General features: G+C 43.4%; 1 protein-coding gene across 5 annotated transcripts in view; it reads right to left on the minus strand.

Moving 5' to 3' along the window:
* The window catches only part of sorcs1 (sortilin-related VPS10 domain containing receptor 1), a 240,367-nt gene that overhangs the window by 23,901 nt on the left and 201,820 nt on the right, over positions 1–14,646 (minus strand). For all 5 annotated transcript variants that reach the window (XR_008563892.2, XR_001574014.3, XM_054743833.2 and 2 more), the window contains exons 11-16: positions 14,036–14,138; positions 10,925–11,001; positions 7,016–7,107; positions 6,572–6,679; positions 3,115–3,232; positions 1,269–1,402 (exon numbers count right to left, since the gene is read on the minus strand). Coding sequence is in view for 3 of the 5 variants with exons in the window: in XM_054743833.2 (XP_054599808.2) it covers positions 1,269–1,402; positions 3,115–3,232; positions 6,572–6,679; positions 7,016–7,107; positions 10,925–11,001; positions 14,036–14,138 (632 nt within the window). In the remaining 2 variants the exon portion in view is untranslated. The remainder of the gene's footprint in view (positions 1–1,268; positions 1,403–3,114; positions 3,233–6,571; positions 6,680–7,015; positions 7,108–10,924; positions 11,002–14,035; positions 14,139–14,646) is intronic.

Raw genomic sequence — 14,646 nt, forward strand, 5'->3', positions numbered from 1 at the left:
TGTCCCCGGCGTCCCCGGTTAAAATGACGCCTATGAGTAAGGCTAAGATAAGAACGCATGACACATAACTAACCTTGTCCCTAGACCCAGAGACTCTGAGCGTGTTTCTGAGATTCTTGGTAAGTTTGGTCTTAGATAACAGCGGGTATATAAACCAGCCGCTCTGCTTTCTCGTCAGTCGAGAGAGAAAGCTGGAGACTGGCCATCTCTTAGCAGATCTCTAGCTCAGAAAGTTTTTGACACGCTGTCCAAACCTTAAATCTTTTGCTCCTGCGAAGCTGAACAACAAGATCGTTTTCCTGCAGAACAAAGCTGACTCAAACTCCTTCAGAGTTGAGTTTAAGATGCTTGGTTCCATTCATCTATCCTTGTGACCCGCAGGCATCTGAGGACTGATTTGGTCACATCGAGGTTTCTCTACAAACCAGGTGCAGTGGGGTCGTCGGCTCCCGGACATCTCGGATCCAATCGGGGTCTCCAAATGGGTGAGGTAGACACAACAAGATAGCGTCTGCATGTGGTTCTGATAATAGCAACTTAATCGTTTAGATGCAAACTAAATTCTTTCATATCCAGAACGCACCTCTCTGAAGATACGGAGATTCTGATTCATCATCTCATATTCACACATAGTTTTCAGACACCCATCTTTTAGTTCCATCCACTCACAGGATCATAGTTTAAACCACTTGTCAAGTCTTAGTTGTAACATAAATTCTTATTTGTCTGCAAACACTGACGGGTTCTTGAATCATAAACGAAGTGTGACGATCCCTTAATAACTAAAATAATCCTAGAAACGTCTAATTAATCATCCTAAGACCAAGCAAGGTGATATTCTATAATTAATAGAGTTAGGGTTAGGTTAACCCAGCTATGGGTCACAAGTAATGAGGATAGAAATAAATAGCTTTTAAAGAGATTTATTCAGCCCACATTACTCTACTATTTTCCATTAAAACTTTATACTTTGTTTTGACTTTTTTAGCACTAATTATCACTCCATCCTCTGGGAATGGTTTCTCTGGTGATGAGCAGGAAATCTGGGAGCCATTCTGCCATTTCCGCTGAGAAACATACATTTATCATGGAACTAACATGTATTTTTTATTTTCCTTTAACTTTATGATTGCAGGAAACATAAATTATTGTTTTAAATAAACAGATATTTAGCTGTTAAAGTTTAGTTTTCCCGATGAGGCGGATTTTCCTACCAACCCTGAAATGTTCCAGGATATAAAACAGGATAGATCAAAAGCTTTACTGACCACTCAAAGTCTGCCTCGGTGCAGTCGCAGGAGCCTGAGGTCATGCTCACTGAGTACATCTTTCCCATCACACACCTGGACGTGGGCTTCAGCTTCCGGTAAATCCGTTTCACCCCCATGAGGCACGGCTCGCCCTGTGGAATCCAGTTTAAAGCACAATCAAAAGAAAAGTCCCAGAGAGGAAGTTCACAAAATGAGCTGCTTCTGCTGCTTTCACCAGCATCAATAATTCACACCCAGCAGCCGTAAAAGTGCTGCTCAGCAGCAGCAGCAGGAGCTAAAGCTGCTGGAGTCGGATTTTAGGGACCTTTTCTTCTGTTTCAGCTCCAGAATCTGCAGCTCGTTTCTTTTTTAGGCACAAATGTATAAAATAAAATCAGCCTGAGAGACGTGAGGCTTCAGCAGCTGAGCATTCTGCCTTCCGCCTACAGGTGTCAGTAGCGAGACACCACGGAAACACGACCGGTCCACAAATAAAACCTGAAACTTTTCCAAGTTTCACTCAAACTTGGATTTGCTTTTGCTCTCCAACACTTCTGACCCGCTAAACTCGCTCTGATCGCCTCTGACTGCTGGAAGCTTCTCAGTCTGCTCCCAACATCTGGCTGTCGGCACCGTTTACAGATGTGGGCCAAGAATAAAGGGATGCTGTAAGGCTCTGGCTCTGTTTCAGGACCGGAAGGCGGAGGGGCAGGACTAACGTATGCAGGTGCGGGTGAGGGGCGGAGTCTGTGACGACACAAAGACAGGTGCTGTGTTTTAAACAACCTGCTGGGTTCCTTGTTTCTGACTGGCTTAATGAACTGAACCGTGTTTGAAGGTTGACCGTGCGCCTGGACACGACTCCTGTCCTGATTTGGTGCTTCATAAATAAACTTGGATTGAATTAAACATGAAACATGCAGATGAAAACTCCTTAAATAAAAACAAACAGATGGAGCTTCAGGACCGCCGGGTTGTGCAAAAGGATGCAGCCGCTTTAATGACATCAGACTGCTGACGAGACAGAAACACGTCCTGTCAATATCTCCCCCCCCCCATAGATCTAATCTCATCTCCCTTTAATCAGAGGATGATGGGGACGTTTCCGACAGAGATGATTAAAGTGTTTTATAACAGTATTCCTGCAGCTTTGGCTCCAAACGTTTACCTCATAACTCAGATTTAGGTTTAAAAGAGTCAGTATGAATGCGTTAGTGTAAACCTTCTGCAGACTGAACTTATATTTTTCTGTATTTCATGAACAGAACAGACAAATGAAGATGTGGAACAAACAGAGAGCATTCATGAGTTAATTAGGGAAAGGCTATTTAGTTTTTATTACTCATTAAAGGGAGACTCGGCAGTCTGGGCTTGCTTTTAGCGTCCCTGTGTGTCTGTTCATTAGAACTAAGAGTAAAACGTCTTTTTAACACCTTAACCCAACAGCTGAAATGTCTCCCAGCGTTCCTTAGTGTCTACAAGAGTGATTCATCACTAAATCAAACAAATCAGCTGTGCTCAGGATCTAAAACATGCAGGAAACAAGCTCATAGTTATTCTCTAACCCTAATGTCCTGCAAACTCGACTGTCACTCTGAAGTTGCAAATGCGGTCACAGGGGGCAGTGGGGGTCTGAGTGACGTTTCATTAACCCTGTTAAAGGTCATTACAGCACACACTGGCTCAAGAAAACCATTTAAAGTATGAAAAAGTGTCTAAGTACCCCTTTAACCACGCTTGTTTAAGTGCTTAAGGATCCCGTTAGCTACAGAAACACAACAGTTACAACATTTGGTCAAAGTGAAAGTATCAACAGAGTCAAATATCTAACAAATGCATGAACTGTGATTTCTGAGCTCCACACCTGGTCGTGCAGGTGCCATGTCTGATAATCCACCTCTGTGCACCTCCTGTTGAAGATGGACCTGAAGTCGATCTTCACCAGCTGCCACTCAGAGCGATGGCTGACGTGGCCAAAGATCCTGGGAACAAGACACGTGAGGCAGGAATGAGATCGTCTCTGACGGATTGTTGTGTTTTAAGAGTTAATAGAAAGACAAAAGGAATCAGAACCCGTTGGTTGGTGTCGTCCCATCAGAAGCTCAGGTTGTGTCTGTGTTGGTAAATCAGTCGTGTGAAAACCTTTTACCTGTTTTATCAGATTCACGTTCCCCGTCTCTTCCAGGAGACACACATGTTTTATTTCCCTAGAAGGACTTATAAATAACATCTTCCTTCCCCAAGCGTTCCGACCGATGCTCTGGGAAGAAGACGTCGGGTCTGGGAGGGCTTAACCCTCAGACACATTCAGACTACGACGGATGTTTTTCCTTTCGCGGTTTCCACTAATAGAAACGTTTGAGCATCGAATACAAAGAAGAGCTGGAGAGAAAATGTACTTTCTCACTTTGTCAGTGCGAGCAGAACTCCCAGGAAACGGTCTGACTTTCACCGTCGGCACGCGGGGACGGAGAGCATCAGCAAATACGTTAGAAATAAACTAGTTTAAATGTGATCCACGGAAAAAACAATGACATGAAAAATGTGAAGATCCTCCTTCATTCATTCATCTCATTAAATATTCATCTTGTTGTGTGATTAGAAACAACCAAAGCCAAGGTTAGGAGACTAGCTCTGTGTGTGTGTGTGTGTGTGTGTGTGTGTGTGTGTGTGTGTGTGTGTGTACTGCTATGTATTAATCACAATCTGCCAATTAGTGCCGCAGGCATCCGACCATGACAGCCACTTACTGTAGGAATTAGAACAAATTGATAAGAAAGCAGTGCGTGATGGTCTTATGAAAACTAACGGAGTGTGTGGGCCCGGAGGCTCTGCAGTCCACAACTTATCCTCAGCTCTGTGAGGTATCGTCTCCTCGGTCCCATCCACTCCTAAACCAGCCTCTCGTATCTGTGAAGGCGGCTGTCGCGTTCCCTTGCTGCACGCTGCTGCGTCTCATCCGTCTCCTGCAGAGCAGCGCCGCGGCCCGCTGTCACTCCGTCATTAATGGCAGGTGTCATGAAACATTGATATGACGTCTATGGAGCCCTTTGGTAGCACGCCCCAAAGGCCGATCTCTCTGCTGCAATAAAAGCTGCCTCTGTGTCATGTGAGCGGCTCTGGGCTGTTCTAATAATAAATGTGACCAGAATCTTCATAACTCCTGCCTCACCCTCGCTGCCCTTCACCATTCCTAACGCAGTCAGAGCTTCAGAAGCCAACGCCTCTTCTGTTTCCTCTGCTTTTTAAAGATTTTGATCATTTCTCTTCAAATGGACGGTGGCTCTGTCACCGGCTGCCACAGCTTTGATCTGCAGCGACGGTCATCTGAAGACAGACCGGTTTGATGTCGGCTAAATCTTAAAGACTTTTTCTTTTTATTCATGCAGAGGAAAACAGGCAGAGATGGATGTGAAACAGAGCAGGAGTAGAAAGTAAAGACTCAGGTGTGTTTTGTGGTCATGCAGTGTCTTTGTTAGTAGTCAGCGTGTGACCTGCAGCAGGCCGGGAGGGTCAGTTGGGAGGATGAGAGAAATAATCATGCTAGAGTCAAGCTAACAGCTAATCAGAGCTGAAGCCATTCCAGACTGAGTTTCTGCTCTAAAGCCACTTTCACATCTGGATGAACACATCTGGACTGGGCGGGGTCAGGCCGTCCCCGCACGGCCAGCGTTTGTTCACACTAGCCACCTGCCAGACTCGACCGGTTTAATCTACACAGAGAGCTAGTCTGGTTACTCACAGGCAGAGAGGCACATGAGGGGCGGGGCTAGCCAGCTCAAAAACAACCAATTAGAAAAAAGGTGGAAATGCCGACTGTACCACACAACGCCGCCATTTTTAAATGTAGTCAAAAATGGCGTCTGGCGACAGCGCAAACTTTTTTATTTTAGAGCAAAGGCTGTTAGCGCTTCCACTTGTTGTGGGTTTAAAGACGTGTTCAAGTCATTTAGAGCAGAGGAAAGTGCTGCAGCGAACTCCACTTCAGACGACGTCTTCCTCGTTCACTCGTTCACTGCCGTTGATGACTAAAGTCGTCATTTGCATGTTTTTACTGTGTGGGCGTCGGACGAGCCCCCGCAACGTGAGGACAAACATCTCAGCTCTGAAGCCGATCTTCATCCGCGTACGTCACACATCACATGATCAGGAAGCAGAACATCCATGTGTTAGGAGATCGTTTTTGGGCCGTTCCTGTAAAAAGAGTGAGGCGCGAACCGGAAAAGCTTCTGCCGATCACAATTCAACAACGGATTATGAAAGGACGGATAACGCTCGAAACGCGCGGATTCTTCCTGATGTAAGAGGTGAGTCTCCGCTTTGTTTTGGATGTTTAGGCGTCGACATCATGCTAGCGCGCAACGTTCTGTGCCTCTTAAAGAAACAGTGAAAACACTGAAAAACGCTGGCAGCGAAGGGCTTTCTGGCAGTTAATGAGTTAATGAGAAGCTCAGTGCTGTCATGTGTGACGTTCTCTGCTCAGCACTGATTGGCTCGGTTAGAGCTCTCAGGGGGCGGGGTTATATGAATAGAAGAGTTCCCATGCTGGCTGGTCAGGCTAGGTTCACACACCCTTCTCAGGAAAGCAGATGTTTCCGAACATGTGGGCGGGGCAAGAGACGCACTGGAAATGTCTTCGGTGTCCTTAAGTTAGTAGACAAAGGCGACCGTGGAGACGGACATGAACACAGCTTCCTACTCTCACTGAGCAGCTGTGCTGCGTGGGCTCCTCTCACAGCAGCCTGTCCTCCTCCTCCCACGGCCGGGTCCAGCTGCAGCCAGACCGGCAACTATCCGCGCATGCGGGAAGCCACTGCTGGATTATTTTACCCACGAATCAGAGGTTCTTGTTAGTAGGAAGGCGTGAACTTTGGCCGGCCCTTTGGTCAGTAGTGTGTGTGTGTGTGTGTTGGGTCGTCTCCACACCAAGCTGACCGTCAGAGAACAGGTCCAACAAAACGGCCAGCTGAGCACGGAGATCTGACTACACAATTACCCCAGCAGGGCTCGACCACGCTGATCCAGATCTGAACGCGCCATGAACCTCACTCAGTCGTCGGGACCAGCAGGAGGATGGGATGTAAAGGAAAACGGGACTTTTCACTTGGATGCAAACAGAAATGACTCATTTCTAGGAGAAGTTTGGACTCTATCCAGGTCCCACGGGGAAAACCAGTCATGCTAATCGGCTAATCAGAGAGTCTTGATCGATCATTCGTTCCCGGGTTTTATTAGCAACGTTCCCAGGTTACCAGGTAAACTCTAAAAACCACAAACGTGACTATTTTCATTGGTTTGTGAGATGAATCCTTGTTACTCACGTCATGATGAGCGTCTCCTCCCCAGGTTCTCCCAGAACCCCGTCCACAAACAGAGGTGTGCTGGTGAAGCTGTACTTGTTCCACTGCCGCCCTTCATCGAAGCTCAACCTGAGAACACACACATGCGCTGCAGCAGCCATCCACACTAATCCTCTGGCTGAGTGCACAAGCTAATGACCCTGAGAGTTGTCGAACGACTCCGTATTCTGTGCAGGGCTCGGGGATCCGGCTCAGTGAGAGCTGGACTCATTATGACTCCAAACACACGGAGAAGAAATCCAACGACAGCCGTAAGAGCAGCCATCCTTCACGGTCGGTGGATTCTTTAACCAGAATCATATCCTCACCGCTTCAGACAAACTCATTTGCTTCTGTTTGACTAACTTTAGGCTCAGTTCTTCCTCCGGGGGAATCAGGCATGCTGGGAACGCTGTAATAACTCACCACAGGTGTCGGATGGGAAGCGGAGTGTGTCTTATGGCCACCAAAGCTCCACCTTGGTCCAGATAGAGCACCGCATACTCCTCATCAAAGATCTGTAGGACGAATGGAGAAAAACCTGCTTTAAAGGGAATAATTAGGGTTTTCATCAAGAATGGTTCGGACAGGTGACCCCCAAAGGGACTCGGTTGGCTTTCACCTAAACTCTGGTTTAACAGATTTCATACAGATGTGTGCAAACGGTCACATGAGCCACTGATGTCCGATGCTTTATTGTGGGATTACGTCTAAAAGAGAGGATGTAAGCTCTTGTTTTAAGAAGAATCCTGCTGCTGAAGGCATCATGTTTGTGGATAAATGAAATGAAATGTTAAATTTTGGCAATTTGTTTAAAATCATCTTCAGATGAAAGCAGCCTGAAGTCTGGAGGCCATTTACTCGACACGGATCTTCTCTCCCCGCTGATGCTCCTCTGCGCAGCATCACTTAGTATCTCTGGATCATTTTGGATTTTGTGTCTTTAATGACTCAGTTCTCCTTAAAAGTGGGTCTCTTTGGTCAATCCTGTTTTATTCAGTGACATTCACGCTACGCTAGACATCCCGAGCTAGAACACAATGTTTAGGTTTAAAGAGCATCTCATTTAAAATAATTGAAACTCATAACCTGTTTTCTGTTAAAACAGTAAAACTATTAAAATGATGAAAACAACCTTTAAAGAGACAGTGTGTACTTTTTACCATTCATTTTGGGAAATATCCATCAAAATGCTGTTAAAATGACTTAAATGATGCCCAGTTGTTGAAAAATATTGGCAGCTTTGTAACATAACCATAAAAATCAGGTCTAAATACATGAGAGCGGGTCCAAGTCTCCGGGCGACGCCATGTTAGCTGCCATGTTTCCTTCTACACATGAGGACAAATGCATTTAGTGATTTGTAACAAACGCTTGCAAAACGTTCGTCTTCCTTAAATGTTTTACACATTCAGCTCTTCACTTGTTGCCATGGATGTGAGGGCGTCTGACGTGCTTATGATGTTGCTAAACGTTGCACTCCCCAGGGCTTTTTGAGCCTAATAGGCATCTGTTGGTCTTATTTCGACACAAAAATGCCGCCTGCTTGCAACGATTTAGGTATCTACTGCCCCCTGTCGCCAGGAAAAATACACACTGTCACTTCAAATAAAAGCTAATAAAAAGCCTCAGAGTCATGATTAAACTACATGCTGTGGATGGAGCGTAAAACTGTTTTATCTGGATTATCTGAAAAGGTTAACATCAGATTATTTAATAAACATGTTTATTTTAGTAATCAACAGCGTTTTATAGCATGTGATAAGACATCAGGAGAAGGACAGTGTCTCAAAGGAGTGTTGGCCCCACCCATCTCCAGGTGGGTCTGGAAAGCTTTCCTGATGCGAATGAGCTGGTAGAACATCTGGATCCTCTCTGATCCTGGAATGGTAACGCAGACGCGCAGAACGGTGCTCAGTTCATCAGAAACTCCACCCTTAACGTGTTTCTCTTGTTTCCCGTTCTGAATCGGATGTTGCACGTTTTGTAAAACTTCTTTTGATTTCCAGAGACACGAGAGGAGAGCGAGGCCCCACATTTATTACGAAGAAGATTAAAAATCCAGCGGCATTATGGGATTTTCCCAGAGAGATACTGGTTTGAGACTGGAAATCCGACCATCGTAGATGTTTTATGACATTTCTGATGATGTTTACAGCGTTAACTTACCTTGAAACATCATCTAACTGCTGAGCTTACAGCAGCAGATTCTAACTCAACGGCCACCTTCGGATCAAACTTCACATCTTTATCCTGAAAATAAATCCTAACAAGTATTCCAGTCCAACGATACGTCTAGGTCTCAATAATCTGCACTTTAAAGACGGTTCTAGAACAAGGTGGCTTCCTTTCGGTTTGCTGCCAGTAAACGCATCACTTTCAGATTTCACTCCAGCGTTGACCTTAAAGAGACGCTAACCAGCAGGTGGATGAGGTTTATTTATGATGGAGAGTGGGAGGGATGAAGAGGAGTATGTTCTCATGGAGGAGATGAAGGTCACTGGGTTAATGGAGCTGTTTGTGATGAGTGGCTTGTTGCTTTTGACCCATAAGTAGAAAATAATGATCAGATGTGATGTTTACTAGAGCAACAAGTCAGCCTGGTTTGGTTTTTTAATCATTAATGTGATGTTGTTCTGTAGTACGTGAAGTCAAAATAATCTACTTTATTGCTCCGTAAAAACAAAACAGAAACATCTATAGAGGAGAACGTAATTACAATCACATACATTTGATGATTGATTAAGAATAAAGGACAACATTATAAAATCATTGTTAACTTTGAACAACGAACAAGTTAAATTCAGAGTAAAATGGTTCCTTAAATAGAAATTATGTCAAGAAATGTTTTTTTAATAAAACATGATTTAATTACCTCATTTCCAAGTAAAAGGAGCCGTTTGTGAGGTTGATGCGGTGAAATAAATGATCTAAAACTAAGTCTCACTTCTCAATCATGCTGGAAGGAAGATTACACTGAAAAATGTTGTCGGTTTTTCTCCTAACAAAAAAATAAATTAATTAATTAAAATACTAAACAAAACAAAAAAAAAGAGACAAAATCAACGGAGGGACAAAGTTACTGTTTACAATCAGTGAGTCTGTGATGTGTTCATGTGTTTGGCGAGCTAACGCTGCACCGACAAGCAAAAAGACCCGGAGCTGTTTAAAGAACTGAAGCCAGTAAACAGGAGCGACCCAGAAGTTACTTCTCGTACTCCTAAGAAGCCACGACATCTTTATGTTTTATTCTAAAACCACCTTTGGCTCCTCAGGCATGAACCAAACAAACCCACGACGATGTGAGGCTGGCCTCAGGAAACCAACGACCTTTTACACTAACTCACCAAAAATCAGCCCTGTGACCACGTCTGCTACCGGCTCAGAGAGGAAATAGCTGCAGGTCAGCGTCCGTCCCGCATATCCACGCCGGATGTCTGACCCAACTTTAGTTATTGTAATGTGTATAAAAAAGGACTTGAGTCATCCCACACCTGTCCTGTTTCTGGCTCGTCCAATGCTATCACTCTGGTATTTAAAATTAGCTGGCTTTGCTACATTTGCTGTCCTCAACACACCGAAGTATCCAGAATGTTATTAGGTTAGAACATTTGAGTCAGCTGAAGTCCATCACTGTTCCTGTTTAGGCTGGTCACCAAAGGGTTAGTTAGCACAGGAGAAGCCACGCACATACAGCTGAGATGTGACTGAACGGCTCCTGAGATGGACCCACAGATCTTCTCCTTCTGATTCGGTCCAAGTCACAACTGATCAGAGTTAGACATCGTCGTGGACTCCCCGCCATGCGGCCATCTGTTAGTCATCGTGTCTGGCAGGTGAGCAGCTGGTTTCCCTTTGAACTCCAGTGTCAGGTTCCTTCAGTCCAAAAAGTCCAGAAAGAGCTGATGATCTGGACCGTGGAAACATTTTTCCATTTGTTCCCATCGTTAGCCTCCTTACTCAGGAATGCCTGGTTTGGAGCATTTAGCCTAAAAACGAACACGTTACTTCCTGTTTCTGATCCTAGTTGGACTTGATACACACACCACCATGACATTTACAGAATATATTATCAGATTAAAAAAGTAAATGAATTCAAACATGCCATCGAACACTGAGGGGTTTATCCGGTACTCTAATCTAAAGTCTTGGATGTCTGCTGTCCTGAAACCAGTCCTGCATCACAGAGGATAGTGTCATGCTGCCCCGTGACACCAAATGTGAGCCAGACGACGCTAGGAGAGGCTTGGAAACTGTTTCAAAAGCATTTTCACTCGTGACAAAAAAAGAAATGCTACATTCACATCAAGAGACCAGAATAAATGCTGTCCTCACCTGTCTCCACGCGTTTCCTGCATCAGAGGTGATGAATACGCTGACGTTACCAGAGGTCAGCTCTGAGCCGATGGAGCCTGCAGGAGAGTGGAAGTAAACGTGACGTAAGGTGGCGTGGAGTAGAAACGGGAAATAAAGTGGGCATCAGGTTAAATCCAACTTTTATTCACACCCCTTGATGCTACAGCGGTGGTGGTGGGGGGGGGGGGGGGGGGTCTGCACAGCAGCTGCCGACCACCGCTCTCATCGTAGTGCTTCCACAGATCCACGGTGCCACGTGACATTTGCCCACACTCCAGAATCAACCAATAACTCCTGATTACCGCGGTCCCGACCACATTAAGACACGCGTTTCTAATCCAGAGCTAAAGCTGTAATTGTCTTGATTCACACTGCGGTTGGTTCCAGGTGGCAGATTGTCCCCCCATCCCAACCCTCCTCCAGGAACACTCCCTCACACGCAACAGCTCAAGTCACAACTTAGATCAACGTTTTAGAGCCCATGGAGGGTCTTCGTCAGAGGTTAAGCATTTAATCATCGCTCTTAAATTAAAGTTTTGTGAAATGATTAAAATTCAAAAACCCAAAGGAAGAGTGTGTTTCTGCACAAAGGCAGACAGAAATTTCTATTTACAATAAACTAATCACATTTCATGATGCAAGCTGCAAGCGTTCCTTCATTATGGGATGTTTACAGGCAGTAGACTCTCATTTATCTGTTAGCGTGTAGAAAGGATGAATAAAAAACAAAAATAAGGAGTTTTCATCCCTCTGTTGACTCCAGTAGCTGCAATAAAGCCTGAAATTAAATCAAATCAGTAAATTATTTCCCTGAAAGATGATTAATTCAGTGTCTAAGGGAGATTAGCGACATGTTGATCATGTCCATCAGCTGATGCCGGCGGTGTGTTGATGAGTTAGTGACAGCGCGGGTTCATGTGGGAGACGCAGGAGTCACATTTATCTGGTTTTAAAGGTTCTGATTCAGAAAGGACCCACATTCAGGTTTGAATGTGGCAGAGGGTTGATTCTTTTGATGCTGTGACTTTTAGCTGAGCCGTTTTTCTTCCATTCAGAGGACACCCCAGGACAACCGGAGCAATGAGTTGCTTCTCGTTTCTTAAATAACCATAACCAACGGTGGTGGCAAACCAAAAGAGGACAGCCGGGCAATTACCCCCAGACTGAAGCATTACTAAAGCAGATCCCAGGAAAAACAGACATCTCAGTCCAGAAAAGTGCCGTTCACAGAACCCTCACGATCCCAGGCCTCTGGTAAGGACCCGAGCTTGGAAGGATGAGACCTCCCGCGGAGGTTCAGATGGGAATTTTATATAAATTACATTTTAGCTTAGAAAATTCTATGTATTTCAACTGAGGTTGTTTAGGAAGCCGTCTACATTGAGGTGAGGAATTATAATTTAGTAATTTCACATGGAAACACACTTGAATGAACTTACATCTTGATTCCCTGAAACAATATTTAACCCGTAGTGTATTTATTTGCAAAGACAGATGTGGTTTAGTGAATAATTGTGGTTATGCTAATGCAGTTTATCTAAACCTGTGTTTTTTGGGGTAATTATGAAAAACAATTAGAACAATTGCTGTACTCCATTCAATAATGTTGTACATTTTCTGTTGTTGGCACATTTTATTGCACCATTGACTTCCATGTAAATCAGTTTTTTCTAATAAATCAAAATATCAGCATATTTTATTATTATTATTATTATTCTGTCTGGGTTCCCAGGCCAGTAGCAGACTCATTTTTGAGTTTTTAATGTTTTCCACTAGATTGCACATTGTCCCTATTAATACCGAGGCAATAACTAACGCTACATTCAAATTAAAACCTTTTATTAACCCTTTGATGCATAATGGTCACTACAGTGGACAGGTACTCAAAATTGTTATTTATTTGTTTTTGCTATTAAGCACAGCTGTTGAAGACTTTATTGCATTTGAGTCCCTCCATTTGGACTTCAGTAAGCCAAGCCAACAGATGTCATGTTCAGAATGTATGCTGTCCACTGAGGTGGACATGTAATAAATTATTTGTAAATTACATTTTACAAAAAATATGTAAATATGAAATTTGTTTCATTCACACCTAAAGATGAATGAAAAAAATTGTTAAAAAAAATCATGGTTGAAGATTTCATAATTCATGCATCAAAGGGTTAAAATATTTTTATGCCCATGTGTTGAAAAGTCGCCCACAAAACGAATCATCTGGACAAAACACTCAGAATTGTTTTTATATTTTCATTTGTTTACATTTCTGGATATAATCATACACCTGACAACAACGGGGGATAAAAGGGTTAAATATTAGCAACAAATAAATATTTTATTATATTTTGTGAGGACTGAAGCCAACGACAAAATTCATGTAAAAATTGGGAGTTATGAAATATTAAATGAGGTGTCTGCATTTTTATGTGCACTAAAATTTAAATTGTGACTTCTTTAGAAAATTTGAAATTACACAAAAACTATAAAGTGAGCAAAATACATTTTTGTGCCTATTTGTGACACGCCACGCCTGTGACAGTCTAACCCCAAACCCGTCATCTGAACATAAAACACAAAATGAAAACATTTGAAGGTTTTTTTTTTTTTTTTCTTTTTTTACATTTTTTCACAGTTCTGGTATTGGCATAAAGTGGTTTAATCTCAGAAACACACACACGTTTTATCATATTTAGTTAAGGCTGAAGCCAAGGATGATACTCTTGCTAAAAAGTGGGACATAGTGGGACATACATAATTGTAAAATAATTCTATGGGAAGTTTTGTACGTGCATTTTTTTGTGCTCAAACACCAGAAACAACGCAAAAATAAAAAGAAATAAGTAAGAAATGAGAAAAACTTTAAAAACAAAAAAGTAAGAAACAAAATTTTAAACCAAGACAAAAGATCCTATTGTACAAAAAACATTAAATGGCTCAAATGTGACATTTTCAGGTATTTTAGCGAGTTTCCTTTACAGGGTTAAAACATGTTTTTCAGCCATCCTGCTAAAGCAGAAGCGTTTTTATTACCTCAAAGGTTTGTTTTTGACAGATGAGCTCTAGAACAGAGAAACAGGATCTCCTCACACCCACCTGATGCCACAATGATTCCCGGCGCCGACTCCCTGCTGGCTATGTTTCCAGATGTGTAGGGATTTGCAGACACATGGAGATGGAGATGTAACGAGCAGTACGGCTACAGAGGGAGAAGTCAAAAACTCAATTAGCAGAGCGTTGAGCGTGAGCCAACAGAAGCGCATCCCTCCCAACTCATAAGTCCAATCACAAACACCGTCCCCCGTTGGCCGGCCTCAGCATTAATTGTGATTGGGTTAACCTTTACCAACACCATTCTCATTACACGGCAGCAAAATGCCAGCGGTGCGTGCCGCATTGACAGGCTGTTCGCAGGTTTATTAAAACTCTGGCATTTCCTGACAAATGACTGTATAATCCGGTGGAGAAGGCAAAAAATGCCACAGAATATCTGATTCATTTATCAGAAACAGATTATTTGTGGAGGTACAGAAGTGTTGGGATGAGACGCCGATACGAGCGGCAGCTTAACATTCCCAAACACAGTCGGATTGTTTACTTGGAACGTTGAACTTTAGCTTATGAATGAAACATCAGGCAAACTATGAAATGCCCCCCAACTTTCAGGGCTCTGAGGAAGACAGACAGCTTCTCCATCTGACACCTCT

This window comes from Nothobranchius furzeri, chromosome 6 (genome assembly GCF_043380555.1).
Source record: "Nothobranchius furzeri strain GRZ-AD chromosome 6, NfurGRZ-RIMD1, whole genome shotgun sequence".
Classification (NCBI taxonomy): domain Eukaryota; kingdom Metazoa; phylum Chordata; class Actinopteri; order Cyprinodontiformes; family Nothobranchiidae; genus Nothobranchius; species Nothobranchius furzeri.